At 44.4% G+C, this 19,351-nt stretch overlaps 1 protein-coding gene across 7 annotated transcripts in view; it reads left to right on the top strand.

Annotated features, from left to right (window-relative positions):
- Window positions 1-19,351, top strand: part of AAK1 (AP2 associated kinase 1) — a 171,431-nt gene that overhangs the window by 94,387 nt on the left and 57,693 nt on the right. For all 7 annotated transcript variants that reach the window (XM_040224062.1, XM_040224064.1, XM_040224061.1 and 4 more), the window contains exons 4-6: window positions 7,297-7,405; window positions 8,865-9,007; window positions 18,942-19,063. In XM_040224062.1, the coding sequence (XP_040079996.1) occupies window positions 7,297-7,405; window positions 8,865-9,007; window positions 18,942-19,063 (374 nt within the window). The remainder of the gene's footprint in view (window positions 1-7,296; window positions 7,406-8,864; window positions 9,008-18,941; window positions 19,064-19,351) is intronic.

The following is a 19,351-nucleotide window of genomic DNA, read 5'->3' as shown; positions in this document are numbered from 1 at the left end:
CTGTGTCCAGGCAGCTCCTTGGACGTGGGGTTGATCCTCACGGCTGCTGCCCCTGGCCTCAGGTGCGGGGTGGCTTCTCCTGGCCACCGCCCCTGGCCTTGGGCACCGGGTGGCTTCTCTCGGCTGCTGCCCCTGACCTTGGACGCAGGGTGGCTCCTCTCAGGCGCCGCCTCTGGCCTGGGATGCGCGGTAGCTCCTCTCGGCAGTTCCTGTGCCATCGCAACCTGGCACTCTTGGGTTCTACCCCTGACCTCGGATGTGGGGTAGCTCCTCTCCGCCACGCTTAGTGCGCCGGCCGGCCGGTCGCAGCCACCTGCGCTTAGAATCAGACTGTAAGTGACTTTAAAGATCTATTCTGTAAATACAAGGTTAATGAGTAAGACTTTGAAAAGGGAGTGTAAATGTAAGTATAGGCAGGATTATATCTGGGAAGCAGAAGATATTAAGAAGAGGTGGCATGAATACACAGAAGAACTGTACAAAAAAGATCTTCACTACCCGGATAATCACGATGGTGTGATCACACATCTAGAGCCAGACATCCTGGAATGTGAAGTCAAGTGGGCCTTAGAAAGCATCACTACGAACAAAGCTAGTGGAGGTGACGGAATTCCAGTTGAGCTGTTTCAAATCCTGAAAGATGATGCTGTGAAAGTGCTGCATTCAATATGCCAGCAAATTTGGAAAACTCAGCAGTGGCCGCAGGACTGGAAAAGGTCAGTTTTCATTCCAATCCCAAAGAAAGGCAATGCCAAAGAATACGTGAACCGTGAACTTCCTGATGTTCAAGCTGGTTTAAGAAAAGGCGGAGGAACCAGAGATCAAGTTGCCAACATCCGCTGGATCATGGAAGAAGCAAGAGAATTCCAGAAAAACATCTATTTCTGTTTTATTGACTATGCCAAAGCCTTTGACTGTGTGGATCACAATGAACTGTGGAAAATTCTGAGAGAGATGGGAATACCAGAGCTCCTGACCACCTGACCTGCCTCTTGAGAAATCTGTATGCAGGTCAGGAAGCAACAGTTAGAACGGGACATGGAACAACAGACTGTTTCCAAATAGGAAAAGGAGTACGTCAAGGCTGTATATTGTCACCCTGCTTATTTCACTTATATGCAGAATACATCATGAGAAATGCTGGACTGGAAGAAACACAAGCTGGAATCAAGATTGCCAGGAGAAATATCAATTACCTCAGATATGCAGATGACACCACCCTTATGGCAGAAAGTGAAGAGAAACTAAAAAGCCTCTTGATGAAAGTGAAAGAGGAGAGTGAAAAAGTTGGCTGAAAGCTCAACATTCAGAAAACGAAGATCATGGCATCCGGTCCCATCACTTCATGGGAAAATAGATGGGGAAACAGTCAAAACAGTGTCAGACTTTATTTTTTGGGGGCTCCAAAATCACTGCAGATGGTGACTGCAATCATGAAATTAAAAGACGCTTACTTCTTGGGAGAAAAATTATGACCAACCTAGATAGCATATTCAAAAGCAGAGACATTACTTTGCCGACTAAGGTCCGTCTAGTCAAGGCTATGGTTTTTCCAGTAGTCATGTATGGATGTGAGAGTTGGACTGTGAAGAAAGTTGAGCGCCGAAGAACTGATGGTTTTGAACTGTGGTGTTGGAGAAGACTCTTGCGAGTCCCTTGGACTGCAAGGAAATCCAACCAGTCCATTCTGAAGATCAGCCCTGGGATTTCTTTGGAAGGAATGATGCTAAAGCTGAGACTCCAGTACTTTGGCCACCTCATGTGAAGAGTTGACTCATTGGAAAAGACTTTGATGCTAGGAGGTATTGGGGGCAGGAGGAGAAGGGGACGACAGAGGATGAGATGGCTGGATGGCATCACGGACTCGATGAATGTGAATCTGAGTGAACTCTGGGAGTTGGTGATGGTCAGTGAGGCCTGGCATGCTGCGATTCATGGGGTCGCCAAGAGTCGGACATGACTGAGCGACTGAACTGAACTGAACTCATGTAGTAGAAATCCACAAGGGCCTCAGATATGACGGCCTTCAGTAGAAACTCCAGCGCTAGTCCAGATCTCAAAGTGTTTCTTTTCACTATTGCACCGGATTCGATAATTTTTATTTGCTTGTGAATTATAGTTATGAAGGAAATTTAGAGAGAATAGGTACAGAGAAAATTGAGAGTTATAGAGAAAAGGAGTGGGAGAGGAATAGTAAGACAGAAGACTTTTACAAAGCAACTTAGGAAAAGAAGCTAACTTTGGTTCAAACTGTTTGTGAAATCACAGTGCAATGCTAGAAGTTGTCAGCAGTAGTGCTGTGTCATAAAATCAGAAATCATTGACCATTTGGGTAAATACACCTCTTTGGAAGCTTATTGTATGCAAATGCAAACACTGTCCACATCAGGAATTTGCAGGAATTTGTTATGCTGATGTTCCAAGGAAGAGTGGTCTGAGCAAAAGATACATAAGGAAGTTAGTTACATACCATACTTACTTGACTATTTTGAGGTGAGTGACATTATTGATATGCAACTTAGAATGCTGTCTTCATTGTTTTCTTGAACATAGAAATGAAGGTTTTAATAGATGTACTTAGGAATTGAGGCCTCTGTTCTCTTGTAAGACTTTAAGATTCTTAGTAGGAATTTTCTGCTGCAGAAAATTTGAAGCTCAGGATAGAATACTATTCTGCGCTACAAGCACCATTAATTCAGTTCAGTCACTCCGTCGTGTCCCTGTCTTTGTGTCCTCATGGACTGTAGCACGTCAGACTTCCCTATCCATAACCAGCTCCCAGAGCTTGCTCACACTCATGTCTATCGAGTCGGTGATGCCATCCAGCCATCTTTTCCTCTGTTGTTCCCTTCTCCTCCTGACTTCAATCTTTCCCAGCATCAGGGTCTTTTCAGATGAGTCAGTTCTTCGTATCAGGTGGCCAAAGTGTTGGAGTTTCAGCTTCAGCATCAGCCCTTCCAATGAAGGACCGTTAATTAGGACCACAGATAAAGTTTCTGATCATCTGTAGGATCTGGGCAGAAGGCCTTATTTTCCAATGGTAGTGTCTGTGTGTGTTTATGAAAAAAGTTTGTCATCACTTCAAGCATTTAACTATGAAAGTTACTAAGTTAACTACAAACACTTTAAATATCTATTTGTTGCAGGAAGGGGGATCCCTTCCAGGGCCCGAAACTGGGCTCTTGTCTAACACTCGGAAATGAATTGTCCAAGGAGACACATGTGCTGACAAAGCAAGAGATTCTATTGGGAAAGGGCACCAGGTGGAGAGCAGGAGGGTAAGGGAACCCAGGAGAACTGCTCTGCCATGTGGCTCGCGGTCTCAGGTTTTATGGTGATGGGATTAGCTTCCGGGTTGTCTTTGGCCAATCATCCTAATTCAGAGTCTTTCCTGGTGGTGCACGCATCGCTCAGCCTAGATGGGTGCTAGCAAGAGGGATTCTGGGAAGTGGACGGACATGCGGTATCTCCTTTTGACCTTTCCCGAACTCTTCTGGTTGGTGGTGGCTTATTAGTTCCGTATTCCTTACCAGGATCTCCTGTCATAAAACAACTCATGCGAATGGTTACTAAAGGGCCTGGCCAGGGTGGGCGGTTTCAGTCAGTGTGCTTCCCCTAACATATTCAATAAAGTAGGTCTTCTAATAATGTTTATTAGTGTGGTTTCATATTAATTTAAAGTTTAGGGACTTCCCTCGTGGTCCAGTGGTTACGAATCTGCCTTCCAATGCAGGGGACACAGGTTTGATTGTTGGTCGGGGAACTAAGATTCCCCCATACCATGGAGCAACTGAGCCTGCTTGCCACAACTAGAGTGTCCTTGTGGGCCGTGAAAGATGGGACACGTAACACAGCAAAGATCAGAGAGCAACAACTAAGACCCGATGCAGCCAAATAAATAAATAAAAATAGTTTAGAATGACAGTACAGTGTTATTAGACTTATCACTGCTTCCATGATATAACGTAATATATAAGCTGATCATAGTTTAGCTGAACATTCACCACTTCCCTGAAAATCAGATTTTGACTTAGCAAGTATACTTTTATCTCAATACTCCAAATAATAGTTGTAACCAAGGACATCAGAGCATCTTCCTATACCTTGCCTTTTCCTGAGTAAATAGGTAGTAACTGAGGTGCCTCCCCTGTGGGTTCCAGCCCAGACCTCTCCTGTAAGTGTGGGGCTGGTCTTTTAACTCAAGCCAGGGAAAGCTTGGATATCCTCTTACCTGTTGCTGTTGAGAAGTGCTGTCACTTTGACCCTGAATGTGAGCCTATCTCAACTTGTAGTAAGATTTTCTCTTGACCTTTTTCTACATTTCCCAGCCATTCAAACATATCTTCTCTATCACTTACAAACCAGTGACATTTTACTCTAAAATGTGAGATGTTTCTGGACTCCAAGCCATTAAAAGTAAAATGCCATCATCTCCCTCCAAAGAGATGGTCTTTTCTACTTGAATGTATCTCTGGATCTTTGCAGAAGACATGGTGAGCGGGAATTTGGCCTTGGGCCAATCATCCAGCGTCGTGGCATACTGTTCTGAGATGCCATCTACAGATACTAATTATCCAGTGTGGGTCCTCTAATAGCTCTTGACCTCCTCTTGGCTCTATCAGTTGCTTTTTATTTTCCTTCCAGAGTCTTAATTATTCCTCTTGGGGTGAGAGAAACTCAGAGGTGACTTCACTAATTTTTATTTTCCCAAACAGTTAAATACAGAAACATTAGTCTTTCATTCCTTCCTGTGGACATTTGGAAGACATGATCTTCTGCTCCATTTTAGTTTCAAAGAAATTCTCTCTACATGTTCCTACTTCTAGCACTGTGTAAATGGAAATAAGTTCTAGAAGAGTTGATAAGACTGAAAAGCAGGGAGAAGTACAGTCCTCTAAAACATGAGCCGTGGAGTCACTTTCTGTTTAGAGAAATTTCAGTTCCAGCGGCTGCTTTTCTGTCTCATCATCTCCCTTGTCAATTATCCAGAGCAGTTGCTTGAAGCCTGTTATTTCTCTCATCAGGCTTCTTTCTCACTCCCTAACGCTGGGAAGATAATCTTGAATTCTGCCCCACAACAGAACAATGGATCTGAACTCCCTCAAATTCCCTTTTTCCCGCAGCCTTAAACCAACGCGCATATCCATCCTTATTTCCTTCCTGTTTGCCAGGAAAGAAATGTCTCTGAAAGACCAGTCCCTTTAACAGTATCCCTACTCCTGACCCTTTCTACTCAGAGGACCTTGTCCCATCAGTTGTCCCCATCCACCTCTGTATCTTAAAGCTTGTCTCCCCTGGCTCCTTCCACTCTCCAGCGCTCAGTCCTCTCCCACCCTTTTCTTTCCCCCAGTGCTGCTCCTTTTCAGCTCAAAATCGGAAAGAGTCATCCGTAGCCACTGGTCCTACGTACGCAACTCCCGTTCTTTACAAGTCCAGCTCCATTGTGCCTTCATTTTATTCCTTCTCCGAAACTGTTCTTGTCTAGATCTCCAGTGATTTCCCCATTGCCAGTAGAAGCGGTCCCATTTCTACCTTTGCTCTACCTCTCTGAGGCAGTAGTCATCCTTACTCCTTCACTCCGAGGAAAGTGCTAAGAAATTTTCATTTGTATGCTCAGAGTTCAGGTATGTTCGTTTGATACTGTGAAACCTCTTCTTATTTTGGTATGTACTTTCCAATTAAAAGAGACTTTATCACTTGGAACAGCTGAGGTCTCCAGTCAGTGTGGTGGTGGTTACTATTCTCATGGTTCTAATTGCCAAATTTGTGGTAACTGTTACAGAACCACATGTTTCTCGCCTCCTCCCTCCCATTTATTTTTATTAAACAGAAGTAAAACAATTTATTAAAACTAGTTTAAAAATAGGGCCTTACTTTGTATTTGTGCCTAAATCCTATTACCCAGCTTGCTCAGTTTTTGCTCACTGACCTTGGATTTTGAACATCATTTTCAGAAAGGTTTGCCTCTGTGGGTGTGGAAGTAAGCATACCAAGGGATGAGGCAACTTCCAGTGTCTGAATGGGTCCTGAAACATGAGAAGTGCTCCATATGTACTCGTTGAAACATTAATTCCACAAGCAGCCCTGAGATATGCTGTTCTAACCAGAGAGCTGGAAACATAACCCATCTTCTATCCCAGTTGGTTGGCTTGAAAGGCTTAATTGTGAGCAAAATGCTTGCCATTGTAGTCCCTCCAAAACTTTAAAAAGCAGTTATTCTTTTCATATATTTCCTGAAGAGAGGAAAACAGTATAAATAGTTTGAAAGTCAAATTGAATTCACTGGTTGTTCTTAAAACCAGGGAAAAAATGATCAGTTTCATTTTTCTGAATTAAAAATCCACATATTTAAATAGTTTGTAAGCCCCTCTGCAGTGTTTCTGGAAATGAGAGTCTTTGCTTCTGGCATATAGGGAAGACTGATGCCCTGAACAAGTAGGCAGCCTGTGACCATTTGGTTTTAGAATCTAGTTCAAGAGAGTGTTGAGCTCCAAAATCACTGCAGATGGTGACTGCAGCCATGAAATTAAAAGACGCTTACTCCTTGGAAGGAAAGTTATGACCATCCTAGACAGCATATTAAAAGCAGAGGTATTACTTTGCCAACAAAGGTCCGTCTAATCAAGTCTATGGTTTTTCCAGTAGTCATGTATGGATATGAGAGTTGGACCATAAAGAAAGCTGAGCACTGAAGAATTGATGCTTTTGAACTGTGGTTTTGGAGAAGACTCTTGAGAGTCCCTTGGACTGCAAGGAAATCCAACCAGTCCATCCTAAAGGAAATCAGTCCTGAATATTCATTGGAAGGACTGATGTTGAAGCTGAAACTCCAATACTTTGGCCATGTCATACGAAGAACCGACTCATTTGAAAAGACCCTGATGCTGGGAAAGATTGAAGGCGGGAGGAGAAGGGGATGACAGAAGATGAGACGGCTGGATGGCATCACCAACTCAATGGACATGAATTTGAGTAAACTCTGGGAGTTGGTGATGGACAGGGAGACCTGGCATGCTGAGGTCCATGGGGTCGCAAAGAGTCAGACACGACTGAGCAACTGAACTGAACTCAGGAGAGTGTTATGGTTTAGTTGGGTTGTAGAACTGCTATTGAAGATCTGGCCATGACTGTCAGAGACCAGTGGAAATGTGCTCTCGACCCTGTTTCTTAGTCTGACCTCTGCTCACTGTCAGTGTTGGTCTGTGTATTTAAGTTGTCTGTGCTAATGGAAACACCTGGCGCTCTCTATCTCTTTTGGTGTCTGTAACGGATCATTTATTTCTCAACTCTTTACAGAGGGACCTGTCGGGGCATAAGAATATCGTGGGTTACATTGACTCCAGTATCAACAGTGTGAGCAGCGGTGATGTGTGGGAAGTTCTCATCCTGATGGACTTCTGCAGGGGTAAGTACATGAGCCAGATTGTATGCTCTCATTTCTCTAAGACTTGGATTGTCAAGGGGGTGGGGTCGTCGCAGTTGACGGGAACTGTACTCTAATGTATGTTGTTCTGGTTTTAAAGATTGGAAAACAAAGAGGCTGAGAGAGACAGAGCCTCCTGTGACTTCTTGGTTATTCTCACAATTGCAAAGATCAGTGGCACAAATACTGGTGGATAATACAGAACTCTAATTTTGTTAGGTTTTGGAAGGTTTGGTGCTTGTACGTGAATGTGGATGTATGAGGATGAGAATGAATGTGTTCTTTGTGATGCTTTAAAACAAACGATGAAGGCACATAATAAAGTCCCGACTCCAGATGGACTAAAGAAACAATTCAGCTTCCCTCACTCGTGTGTTCTCTTCTCCACCCACACCAACATCCTTGAATTGGGAGGGAAAGAATCCTTTTTGTCTAATGGAAATGACCCTCCTCTTCTTGCTCCAGTTGTGATTGCCAATAAGGCTCCATTCAAATCATGCTGCTGTTAACAGTAGTTAAGTAGTTGAAAGCTTAGCATTTTGAGCAGTATTTATCTTGGGAACCCCAGGCTGGAGCATGAATGTATTCAGAGTTGACTGTATTTCATACAGCTGTTGTTTGGAGGTTCAGCTTTTTGGGTCTCAGCAGCTGCCACTTACATTCTTGGGTCACTGTTTCACTGTTTGGTGCCCAGTTTTGTAATCACCCTTGGTTCCATAACATTTTCCTTGCCTTTCAAGACACTGTCCATAAATTAAATATGTTGCTAATCCTAAAAACATGATGGTAAACAATTATTCCAGCCTGTACTGTAACAGCTGTTAGCCTGACTTTATAAAATAGTACCGCATTGTTTCCTCCTGGCCATTCCTTTTTGGACAGTTAAATGTTCACAGAAGAGGCAGTAGGAGAATCCAGGGAGCTGGGTAATTTTCTAAGCGAGGTCATCAGTCTTTTGGTCCTAGGGATTAAGTGTTGATATAGCATTTCTGCAGACCAGGCGGCAGCAGTAAAGCCAGAGAGACCAAGCTGTTCCTAAAATACAGGCTATCAAACTGTCTTCTTCCTCCTCCTGGGGTCTATTGTGCAATCTGATTCTTACTAAAAGATACAGCAAGTTGAACCTGTGGCCCCATCTGATGCACAACAGGGACAGTATAACCAGGCAACCAGAGCCAGGACCATGTTGTCAGTTCTGCTGCTAATCTTGAAGACAGAATGAGGGCAGTTCATATCTGAGCTGCTTTATAAAATGAAGAAACTGTTTTGAAGCAGTAGAAAACAGGTCGCAGGCTGGGAATCAAGATACTGGGGTTTAATCCTGGCTCAGCCGGTAACTAGCCGAATCCAGGTTGCTTCTCTGTGGACAGCCATTCATTCTCTTGAATAAGTGAAGGGGCTGAATGTTTATTACCTTTCCTCTGCTCTGCATCCCTTTCAGGAGGCCAAGTGGTCAACCTGATGAACCAGCGCCTGCAAACAGGTTTTACAGAAAATGAAGTACTCCAGATATTTTGTGACACCTGTGAAGCTGTCGCCCGCCTGCATCAGTGCAAAACTCCTATTATCCACCGTGACTTGAAGGTAACAGATCACCCTGAAGCTTTCTTGCGGAGTATTTTCTACCTGCTCCAGGAGTGGGGTGAATGTTATGGGGGTATGGGAAAAGCGTCAGGCTTGGTACCAAATTATGAGTTTACATTCTGCTTGGGGAGAGAAAGCACCGAGAAAAAAAATAAATAGCAGAACAGTACAGTATAATACAGCTTTCCAAGTGGTACTAGTGGTAAAGAACCAACCTGCCAATGTAAGAGACATAAGAGATGCAAGTTGGATCCCTGGGTGGGGAAGATCCCCTGGAGGAGGACATGGCAACCCACTTCAGTACTCTTGCCTAGAGAATCCCATGGACAGAGGAGCCTGAGGGGCTACAGTCCATAGCGTGACAAAGAGTCAGACCCAACTGAAGCAGCTTAGCATGGATGCTCACACAGTACAGTACAGTATCAATTTTATTGTTAAGTAGCTTTCAGAAGTTCTTTATAATCATCAAATGCCTGAACACATCTTTGTTTTTCCCAATAAACTTCAAAATTCACTGTTTTAGGGGCATGAAGAGTAATATGCTAATTTAAAGTTTATAAACAGCAGGGCCTAGTCTTTAAAGTCTGTTTTATATTTTGTAAAATCCATTAATTGATAATTTAAAAATTTTGTCCTGCTAATTATTATTCCCTTACACTGGACCTTTCAGACTGTAATCACTTGACGATGTTTGTTGACTGGAATTGGCACCTGGTCAGGGTTCACTAGCATCTTTGGAGCACTGACTGTGTGCCATGTACCCTGTAAGACACCGCGTGTGCACTGTCTCTTGGGTGAGAGACTTTCTTGTTAACATTTTATGTTCAGTGAAACTTAGGAGCAAAGAGGTTATGTGACTTAACTAAGGTCATATAACTAGGAAGGAGCAGTACCAGAATTTGAATCCAGCTCTTCTGATTCTAAATTGCAATTTCTTTTGACTATACTTACATTTCGAGAAACATGCTTCTTGGCTAATATTTACATCAGCGTCCCCTACCATGAATCTTTTGGGCCACAGTGTTTGTGATGGTACCAGGGAAGCCTGGGAGTTTTTATCTTAGGCACCTCAGGTAGTTTTTGGATATTTTAAAGTTTGAGGATCACAATAGCATACTCGCTTTTCTGTTATGAGGATGAGTTTGTTTTAATTAAGATATAATTCACATACCATAAAATTTACTCCTTTAGAATGTACATGTTGGTGGGTTTTAGTATATTCACAAGGGTGTGCAACCATTACCATTGTCTAATTCCAGAAAATTTCATCTCCTCTCACCACCAACCCATAAAGCTTCATCAAAAATTTCATCACCACCACCCCCAAAAGCCTGTACCCATTAGGGGTCACTTCTCATTCTTCCCTTAGCCCTGCCAGCCACCAGTCTACTTTCTGTTGCTTATTCCAGACGTTTCGTCTAAATGGGCTTGTATGGCATGGGACCTCTTTCACGAGCAGTGTTTTCAAGGTTCATGTATACGGTAGCACATATCAGTGCTGCATTCTTGTTGTGACAGCATCCCACTGTGCGGACACACCACATTCTGTTAATCCCTCAGCTAGTGGACATCTGAGTTGCTTCTGCTGTAGTTGTTATGACTCAGGCTACTGTGAACATTCACAGACTAGGTTTCACGTGAGCGCATAGTTTCACCTCTATTGGGTACACACCTTGGAGAGGAATTGCTGGGTCATATGGATACTCTGACTTTTTGAGGAACCGCCAGCCTGTTTTCCAAAGGAACTGCACTATTTTACATCCTGCCAACAACTCACAGGGTTCCAGTTTCTTCACACTAACGCATGTTTTTGCCCTATTTTATTTTTCTGTCCTATTGAGTGCAAAGTCTCCAAATGCCTAAGACAGCCTTCTCCAGTGCACCTCAGCTCACAGTCAGCCCCTTTTCTGAGCAGAACAAGTATACATCCGTGAATATTGTGAACCTCACATCATACAAAACATAATTCTGTGGGGACAGTGCAGATACAACATGGTCCCCATGCTCATAATGTAAAAGCACTGGTGAGAGCATATAAGTGAAATATTTGGAACTGAAACTTAAAGAAGTGAAATACAAAACTCCATAGAACAAAGTGATGAAGAGACTCAAGTCTCTTAGTATGTGGTCGGATAATGAGATCTGGCAGTGGTGACTGGGATCTTCTGGAAATGTTGAATTTTGAAGGACTGGTGGGATATGGGTGATCACAGAGAGGCTGAAGAGTATTTCAGGCAGAGAGCAGGGCCTAAGGATTGCCAAGGGGAGGGAACAAGAAGGTGTTTGAAGATGAGGAGGTGGGTAAAGGCCTGGTACCTGGCTAGTTACAGAGCAGGCCAGAGTGACTGTAGGCCACGGCTCTAAGAATGTAGTGACACTCCTTTTTTTTTTTTAATACACTTGATTTACAGTGTTGTGTTAGTTTCAGGTGGTGACACTTTTTTCCTAGTTGTCTTAACATTGAGTGAAATTCTTGGGCCTGTTAGTGTATATTTCAAAATAAGCAGTGGTACCAACATTTTAGGACCTGATCCTTGTCCCTGCCACTTGTCTTAAAGAAGAATTTGGAAGGGGCCAAGAAAAGGGTTGGAGAAGTATGGCCTGGCTGTATCAGCACTGCTTCTGTGACCTGTATGAGCTTGGGTCCCTCTGGAGTCCCATTCCACCCCTCCATGTCAGATGGGGTTCGATTTCATATGAGAACTCTGGTTCTCTAGCTGTGTAACTGGTACCGACCGAGTTGTGAGCTCTGTGAATAATAAGCCTCCTTCATATTTCCACATGCGCAGGACGTGTTTCCATCTCCGACTTGTTCTCCTCCCGTTTCCATCCCCGTTTTCCTCTCCTCCCTGTAGTCTTTGACTCCTTTGTGACTTTTCCCTGAGCTCGTGTTCTCCTGGACCCTCAGGCTCCTGGGTTGTTCCTCCCATCACTTGGCCTCAGAGCCTCAGCTTCCTCGTCTGTGCAGCAGAAACAACAGCACCAGCCTTGTTAGGGCCTGGGTGGGGCTAAAGGACAACATGCGAGTCAGTACGCAGGCACATCCTTGGTTCAGAAATTTCTGAGCAGACACCCAGGAAGGTGAGAGCAAGGAAGAGGCCAAGAAGGCTACAGAGCCTTGTTTTAGAGTGCTACTCGTACGTTTTTAAACAGTCTTCCTTCATTGTCACTTTTCCAACATATATTGGACTAAACAAGGCCTAAATGATCATCACTTCACACCCATAGATAGCACCTGCCCAATTTCTGTGTGGCCGGCATATGAGTGTCCCGTGGTGCTGCTGTGAGGTGGTGGAGAAGGTCGCCCATGACGGGAACCTGAGGCAGAGTTCAGCATCTTGCCTGGGGACACGGTAGGTGGTTGGTCTGAAGCAGCCAGAGCCCAGAGTCTTTCCTCACTGCTCTGAGCAGCCTGTGAGATGTCTCAGCAGAGGACCTGGGAGCACAGTGGACTCTGAGGGTGAGGCCCGGCCATGAGTGAGTGGCTGCTTCCCTGCCTTCCCCGCCTGCCTTAGCCCCTGGCCCTCGCCCCTCCGTCACCCATCACCCCGGTCTAGGAACGCAGTAATTGCGTTCAGTCAGTATTGAAGACTACCAGGTATGCCTCTGGTTTGCCCCTTGTGGTTCAGGAGACTCTGTTTCCTCTTCTCCTCGACCTTGGAAACAGAACGTACATAGGGGCCCCTGTGACTGGTCTAGAGGAGTCCTGTTGCTGTGGATTTTAGTCGTTGACTGCTACCTGTTTTTTTAATAATGCTTTCCCAAACGCCCCAAATCTAGGTGCCATCTAGATGCATCCAACACAGCTTTTGCTGCCCTGTTAGATTCTGTTGATTTCTACTGCTGGGTGCTTGGCAGGCAGTCACATCTGCCTGCTGCAGTGCCAGCTTGCTAGGCAGGAGTGAGAAGTCCCTTGGACCTCCTGTTGCCCTGGCTCCGTCATTACGTCACAAGGCCTTGGCCACTCTGCGCTCCCTATCATGGCTGGTACCAGCCAGCAAGGTCCTAGCAGTGGCCAGAGCCAAGAAGTTCTTTGTTCTCCTCTTGGTCAGAGAACGTGCCCGTGGCTAGTCTCTCTTGCTTCTGTGTGACCCGAGTTTCCACATGATGAGGAGGCAGCCTTGGGAATAAGTCTGTGGGACACAGGAGGGTGCACAGACCAGGCCAGCTGTGGACCCCTGTGCTGAGCCAGTGCCGCCCTGTGGGGAATTGAGAAGGCCCCTCTTGCCCTGCCCACCACGTGTGTGTGGTCTTTCTTTCAAATTCCAGAGAGGAAATAAGCTGACAGCAGTCCCTGTCCTTAAGCAGCGTATGTTCTGAAAAATAACCAAAACAGAAGTTCCAATTTTTACTGAATGTTTCTCCTCAAATACATTATTTTACATTTTCATTATTTCTTCCCTTTTTTTAAATTGTCTCTCTGAGGACTGATAGAGATCTTCATTGCAAATAATAGAATTATGTTCCTGGGAAGGTCACATAAGTCAGTGCTTTCCTTTTACCAACAGGGAATCCTCTGCTCAGAATGGCTGTGACCTGCACAGCAAACTCATTGATCAAACCAGAACAAAGGCCAAGGTTTTTGACCCTCAGTGTGGTTTCTGTTTGGTTTTTGCTATATTTTACCATGCCGTTTGCCCAAGCATTTAAGAAATGGGATAAAAGGGTTAAGACTTAGTACATTCTAGGTTGAAAAAGTCATGAATGTCTCCTCATCTGTCAGAAAAGAGATTTTGGATCTCATGAAGTTACAGTAGGATGAAGATTTTCGTCCTATTTTTGGAATCACAGGTTGGAAAACCTGCTTTCACCTAGTGCTCCACAATTTCCAGTGGTAATACACTCTGTGGCTGAGATGCCTGGATGCTGTTTTGTTTGGGATATCAAGATGAAGAGGTCAAGGAGGTGGCTTTCTAGACGTTTTAGTTGAAGCTCTGAGCAGAGTTCGGGAGTGACAGCTTTAATAATCCTCTCAGGCTGCTTGCGGAATAAGGTCAGTAGCTTAAATGCTCAACAAGCTTCTAGATGGGAGGCTGTGAGCGAAGGTAACCAGCGTTCACCTGACTTCCTCAAGGACCTGGCCCAAAACAAAGTCACCAGGCAGGATCTCTGAAGCTTCCAGAAGCTGGTGTATGAACCTCCAGTCGGTTGTCGACCTTCCTCACTGAATCCCTCTCGGCCCTGGTCATCTCACTCTTGGAGAGCCGTACCTGCCCTCGTCGTCTCCTTTCTGTCACATCAGTGCAGCCGGGGAGGCTGTAGTCCCGGCGGTGTGGCAGCCTGAGCCCAAATCTTGCCCTCACAGCCTTGTGACCTCTGCCTGCACTCTGTTCTCTCATGTGTCAAGTGGGACAGTGAGGCCTTGGAAGAATGTCGTGAAATTCGTGGGGCAGGGTTGGGCCCCACATATTAAGTGCTACTGGTTGCTGACACCGTTTTATTACTCTCCTCCCCCCGTGACTTCCTGTTCTCGGTTCCGCTTAACCTGCGTCTTGCACTTTCTCCAAGGCCCAGCATTATCTCGTCTCCTCATTCATGAGAATGCTAGCCGGTCCCATGTTTGTAGTTTTCTAATCCCCAGGACAGGGCTGCCCCAGCCACAGAGGCCTGCCTCTGCCTCGGTCTCCTCCAGTCTCCCTACAGGTGCTCTCACCACCCTGCCGTCATGCTGGCCGGTCTCTAGTGAGAATGCTCATCCCCCAGACTGTTCGTGGTGGCTCCCCTCACCAGAGTGACCTTTCCTGAATGTGCTGTTTACAGTGGCATCCGTCTTAACTGACATATATTTAACCTGCTGGGCTTTTTTTTCCACAATATTTATCAGTACCAGGCAGTTACACTTTTTTTCTCTTTTTAATCATCAGCTGGACCCTAAGCTCCAGTCACAGCCTTATTTGTGGAACTTAGAAAAGTACTTGGCACATAATAGGCGGTAGTAGGAGTTCAAATGTATTTCTCTAATAAAGGAACGATCTTACATGTGTACAGGGAGACTTGCAGTGTGCCTTCATGGTCCTTCTCTTCCTTGTTTCATAAGAACAGTAATAGAATTATTACCAGCTTTACGTTACGGATAAGAAACCTGCCCAAAGAGGCTTAAAGGTTTATTTAAGGCCAGACATCTAAAATAGTCCCCGAGTCTTCTGAATCCCAAGTCCAGTGTGGTTGCCACACATTGTGCTCTGTGCTAAGTGTTTTGTTAGTGACGGTGCTGGTGCTGATGGAGGGCAGCAGCCGCCTGAGCCTGGAGGTTGTCACTGGTGTCACAGGTCACAGGGAAGACGGCGAGGGGGCGGAGCTGTGGCTGCTGCCAGGTGATTTCACCTCCATAATCTCACCTCATCCTCCCCACAGAATTTCACGGTGGCCAAAGCAGGGATTACTGTTCTCATCTGCATCGGTAGTTCTTTGATATTTCTCAGGCTTTCACTCCATTGATATCTCTGGTTCTCTTGTCTGTTTTTGAACGCACCCTTAATTTCTTCTGGTTTTACTATGAATATAGGTCTGTACAGTGGTATCTTTGTGGGAGGGAGGAAGGCAGGGTGGGGACCAGGTTAAATGTAGCATAATTCCTGAGTTCTATCGGTGAAACTAACCAGAAATACAAACCAAGTTTTTAAGGTCTGGGTAGAAAACAAACAAAACCTCATTGTGTATCGTCTTTATTCCGTCCTTTGTCTACTCAGTTTTCCTCCCTTCCCCAACAGAGATTTTGGTCCCTGGAATGCCCTTGTTTGTGTTTTGATATGAGTTGGCTTTTCAGTTTTCTAGGATTAGAAGTGTAGCATCTGGTTTGGGAAGGGACTCCTCATATCCAGTAGGAGAAACGTGGTTTCACATGATCCCTGTAAGGGTGGCAGAGGCCAGCAAGGAGGGTTGTTGCTGACAGACACTGAATAAAGCAGTTAGAGGTCCCTTATGTGTGTAAAATAGTGGGCTGGGTATTGTAAGGGACACATGGGCAAAATATAATTATAGACCAGAGACGGCAATTTCTCTTCAGAGGGCCAAAGAATAAATATTTTAAGCTTGTCAGCTGCATAGGCTCTGTCTCAACTGCTTGGCTCTGCTGCTGGAGCAAAGCAACAGCCATAGGCAAGAGGCCAAGTAACCTGTGGGCGCGGCTTGGTTTGGCCAGGCCTCACTTGGTCAACCCTTTCTAGCCGTAGCAGGTTCTGTAGATTTTTGTAGGGTGGCCGGGGACTTGAGCAAGGCCTTGAAGAATGGCTAGGAGTTGACTAGCAGAGAGGGAGCAATTGCATAAAGAGACAAACTAGTCATTGTAGAAAATGCTTAGGAGACGTTGAGCAAATCAGCCTGACTATTGTTTGGACATTTGGTTCCTCATTGACTGGATTCCTATTATAGGGGCATTTCTGAACTTAAAGAATTAAGAAACCCCTGTCCTTAGGCTTGTAGCCAGGACATTGGGTGAGCGTAGTCATCCCTACCAGGTAGGAGGGTGGGAATGGGGGGCTTTGGGTAATTATTCTGCCTCCTGCCCTGGCAGAAAGACAATTACCTGTCCTTCTCTAGAGTTGGATTGCCTAGGTGCACTTCCTTGCTTAATCACTGTGAGCCTCACTTTCTCTGTCTGTATAATGGGGATTATTGTTATATTGTTACTGTAAGGATTGGAAGAGATAATCCATATAGTGATGAGACAGTAAATAGTAGCTCTTCTTTTTAAAACCTCTAAATTCCACTGGAAATATTAGTATTGCCTTGTTGGAATTATTTTAGATTCCTGAAGTGAGTATATGTTCAGGATAACTTGACTGTTTCACTTTGTGTAAATAGATTAAACTGATGAGCATTATACAAAGCTGTAGATGGTAGAAATATTTGCCTGATTCAGTCTTGTCCTTGGGGAACAAGTCTCTGCTAAGAATTCTTAACCACAAGAGCTTATCCACCCAAGTTTGTGGTCATAGTTCACACTGCCCGAAGGGCTAAAACCCCCAAGGTCAAAACTGTAGCGCCTACAATTTTGTGAAGTGATTGTAGGTTATTAGTGCCCCAGGTGCATAAGTATGTTATTCCTGGAAGAATAATAGACCTTAAACTCAGGCCTCTTAAGGCTTCCCACAGATGAATTCCGAGGAACACGAATCAACAACAGTGACAAAACCCCTCACAACAATGTATCATGAGTTGGATACTCAGTTGGAATAAGGAATAATAAACTGTACAGTCAGTTTTTAAAGACTTTAGGTATTATATTTATAAAATGCAGACTATAAAATAAACATTTTTATAATCTGTAATCCTAGAAAAAAGAAAGTATAGAAACAGGAGACATCATAATTGACAAGATATTTTTAAAAGAATTACTAGTAGTCAGGGCCTGGGTATTTGGTGGCTCCTGTCTTATTTCCGACAGCCTCTCTCTCTCTGTCTGTCTGTCTGTCTCTCTCTCTCTCTCTCTCTCTCTCACACACACACACACACACACACACACACCGAGTCACACACACACCGAGTCACACACACACAGAGTCACACACACACACAGTAGTCAGGGCCTGGGTATTTGGTGGCTCCTGTCTTATTTCCAACAGCCTCTCTCTCTCTCTCTCACACACACACACACAGAGTGTCATATGTATTTCTCTTTTTCAGTTTGTTCCATTCAACAAACATTTTCTATTCCAAGCACTATGTTAGGCATTGGTAGAGAAGATGGCAAATATCTGTGCTTGTCCTTAAGGAGTTTCTAGTCTACTCTTGCCTTTGTTTTCTAAAGGTGATCAGTCTTTGGAAGGCTGAAGACAAAAGACAATGGAGGCCACAGACCTATTGACCTAACAAGATTTTTTGGCTACTGCTTTACTGCCCACACATAGCCAGGTCTGTCCTCCAGCACACCAGTCAGCTCAATTCACCTCTGCCAAAAATTAATGCATCTTGAGTACGGTAGTACCCATGTTTTGGAATTGTTATATCTTTGGCAGAATCCTTTGACAGCAAGAATTTCTCTAGGTCCTGGTCTTTGGAAGCTCCCTCCTACCCAGAACTCCTAACTCACTGCCCAGAGAATACATCTACAAAAGTAGAAGGATGGTACTTTCACAGGAGAACTGTGCATTTGCCCACAGGCCTTTAATCACTTTGAGAAATAACTAAAATATAGCAAATATTTATTAATTCATAAAATCCTTACCTACTATGGTAAAGAAATTGATATGTATGTTTAGAAGGTCTAAATGAAATCACTGATATCAGGAAGAACCAAGTACTGAAGGAATGTAGGGAAAGGGTGACATTTTTCTGAGGACGGCTTCAAGGAAGAAGTGGCATTTGAACTAGAGTGGTTCAGACAGTAAACAATCTGTCTGCAATGTGGGAGAACCAGGTTCAGTCCCTGGGTTGGGAAGATCCCTTGGAGAAGGGGATTGCTACCCACTCCTACATTCTTGCCTGGAGAATCCCATGGACAGAGAAGCTTGGCGGGCTTTTAGTCCATGAGGTCGCAAAGAGTCAAACACGACTGAGCAACTAACAGTTTCCCTTTCACTTTTGAAAGATGAATGGGATTTTGATAGTTGGGTAAGGAGCTGGTGATCATCTGAAGCATTCTAGACTGAAAAAAAGGCAGGAGAAAAGATACAGTCTTGAAAGTACTGTAGGAGGACTGTTTCTGCAGAGGTGAGAAGTGTGGCTAGAAATCTAGAAAAATGGAACTCTTTGCTTTCCCACTGTGGAATTTCCTCTTCAGCACTCCGCCCCCCACTCTCATTTTCCCCTGTTACTCTGCATCTCTTTTTATTTCACTGGGAATGACCCCTGTTGATATACTTGGAGGAGAATAACTTTCCTATGCACATTAATGAGATTATCAGAAATAAAACCTCTGTGTGTAATGTACACCAAATTTTCAAACCAGTATTAAATGATATCTTGGGATGGGCGGTTACACAATGTTTTTCAGGTTGAGAATATTCTCTTGCATGACCGAGGCCACTACGTCCTGTGTGACTTTGGAAGTGCTACCAACAAATTCCAGAATCCACAAACAGAAGGAGTCAATGCAGTAGAAGATGAGATTAAGAAGTAAGCTTTTCCTCCTTTCTCGCAGTTTTATCCATTATAGGATCAACAGTTTTACTTTCAGCTTATGAATGAGAGGGTCAGGGTGAAAAGACAGTGGTGCCAGTCAGTTGCCCCTCATCTCAGAACATCATATTGGCAGTTGGGTTGTTTGATTTTTAGGTGGAGGATGGGGAGGGGATTCACAATCATTGATCAGTGGACTAAAACGAAGGAATTTTATAGCACTTTATCAATGATCCTATGGTACATAGATCTTTTGATTTTTATCCCAGAGCCCTTAAAAAGGTG

Source organism: Oryx dammah, unplaced genomic scaffold, assembly GCF_014754425.2.
Source record: "Oryx dammah isolate SB20612 unplaced genomic scaffold, SCBI_Odam_1.1 HiC_scaffold_25, whole genome shotgun sequence".
NCBI lineage: Eukaryota > Metazoa > Chordata > Mammalia > Artiodactyla > Bovidae > Oryx > Oryx dammah.
The sequence above is the reverse complement of the archived record's forward strand: the minus strand, read 5'-3'. Positions and strand labels throughout refer to the sequence as shown.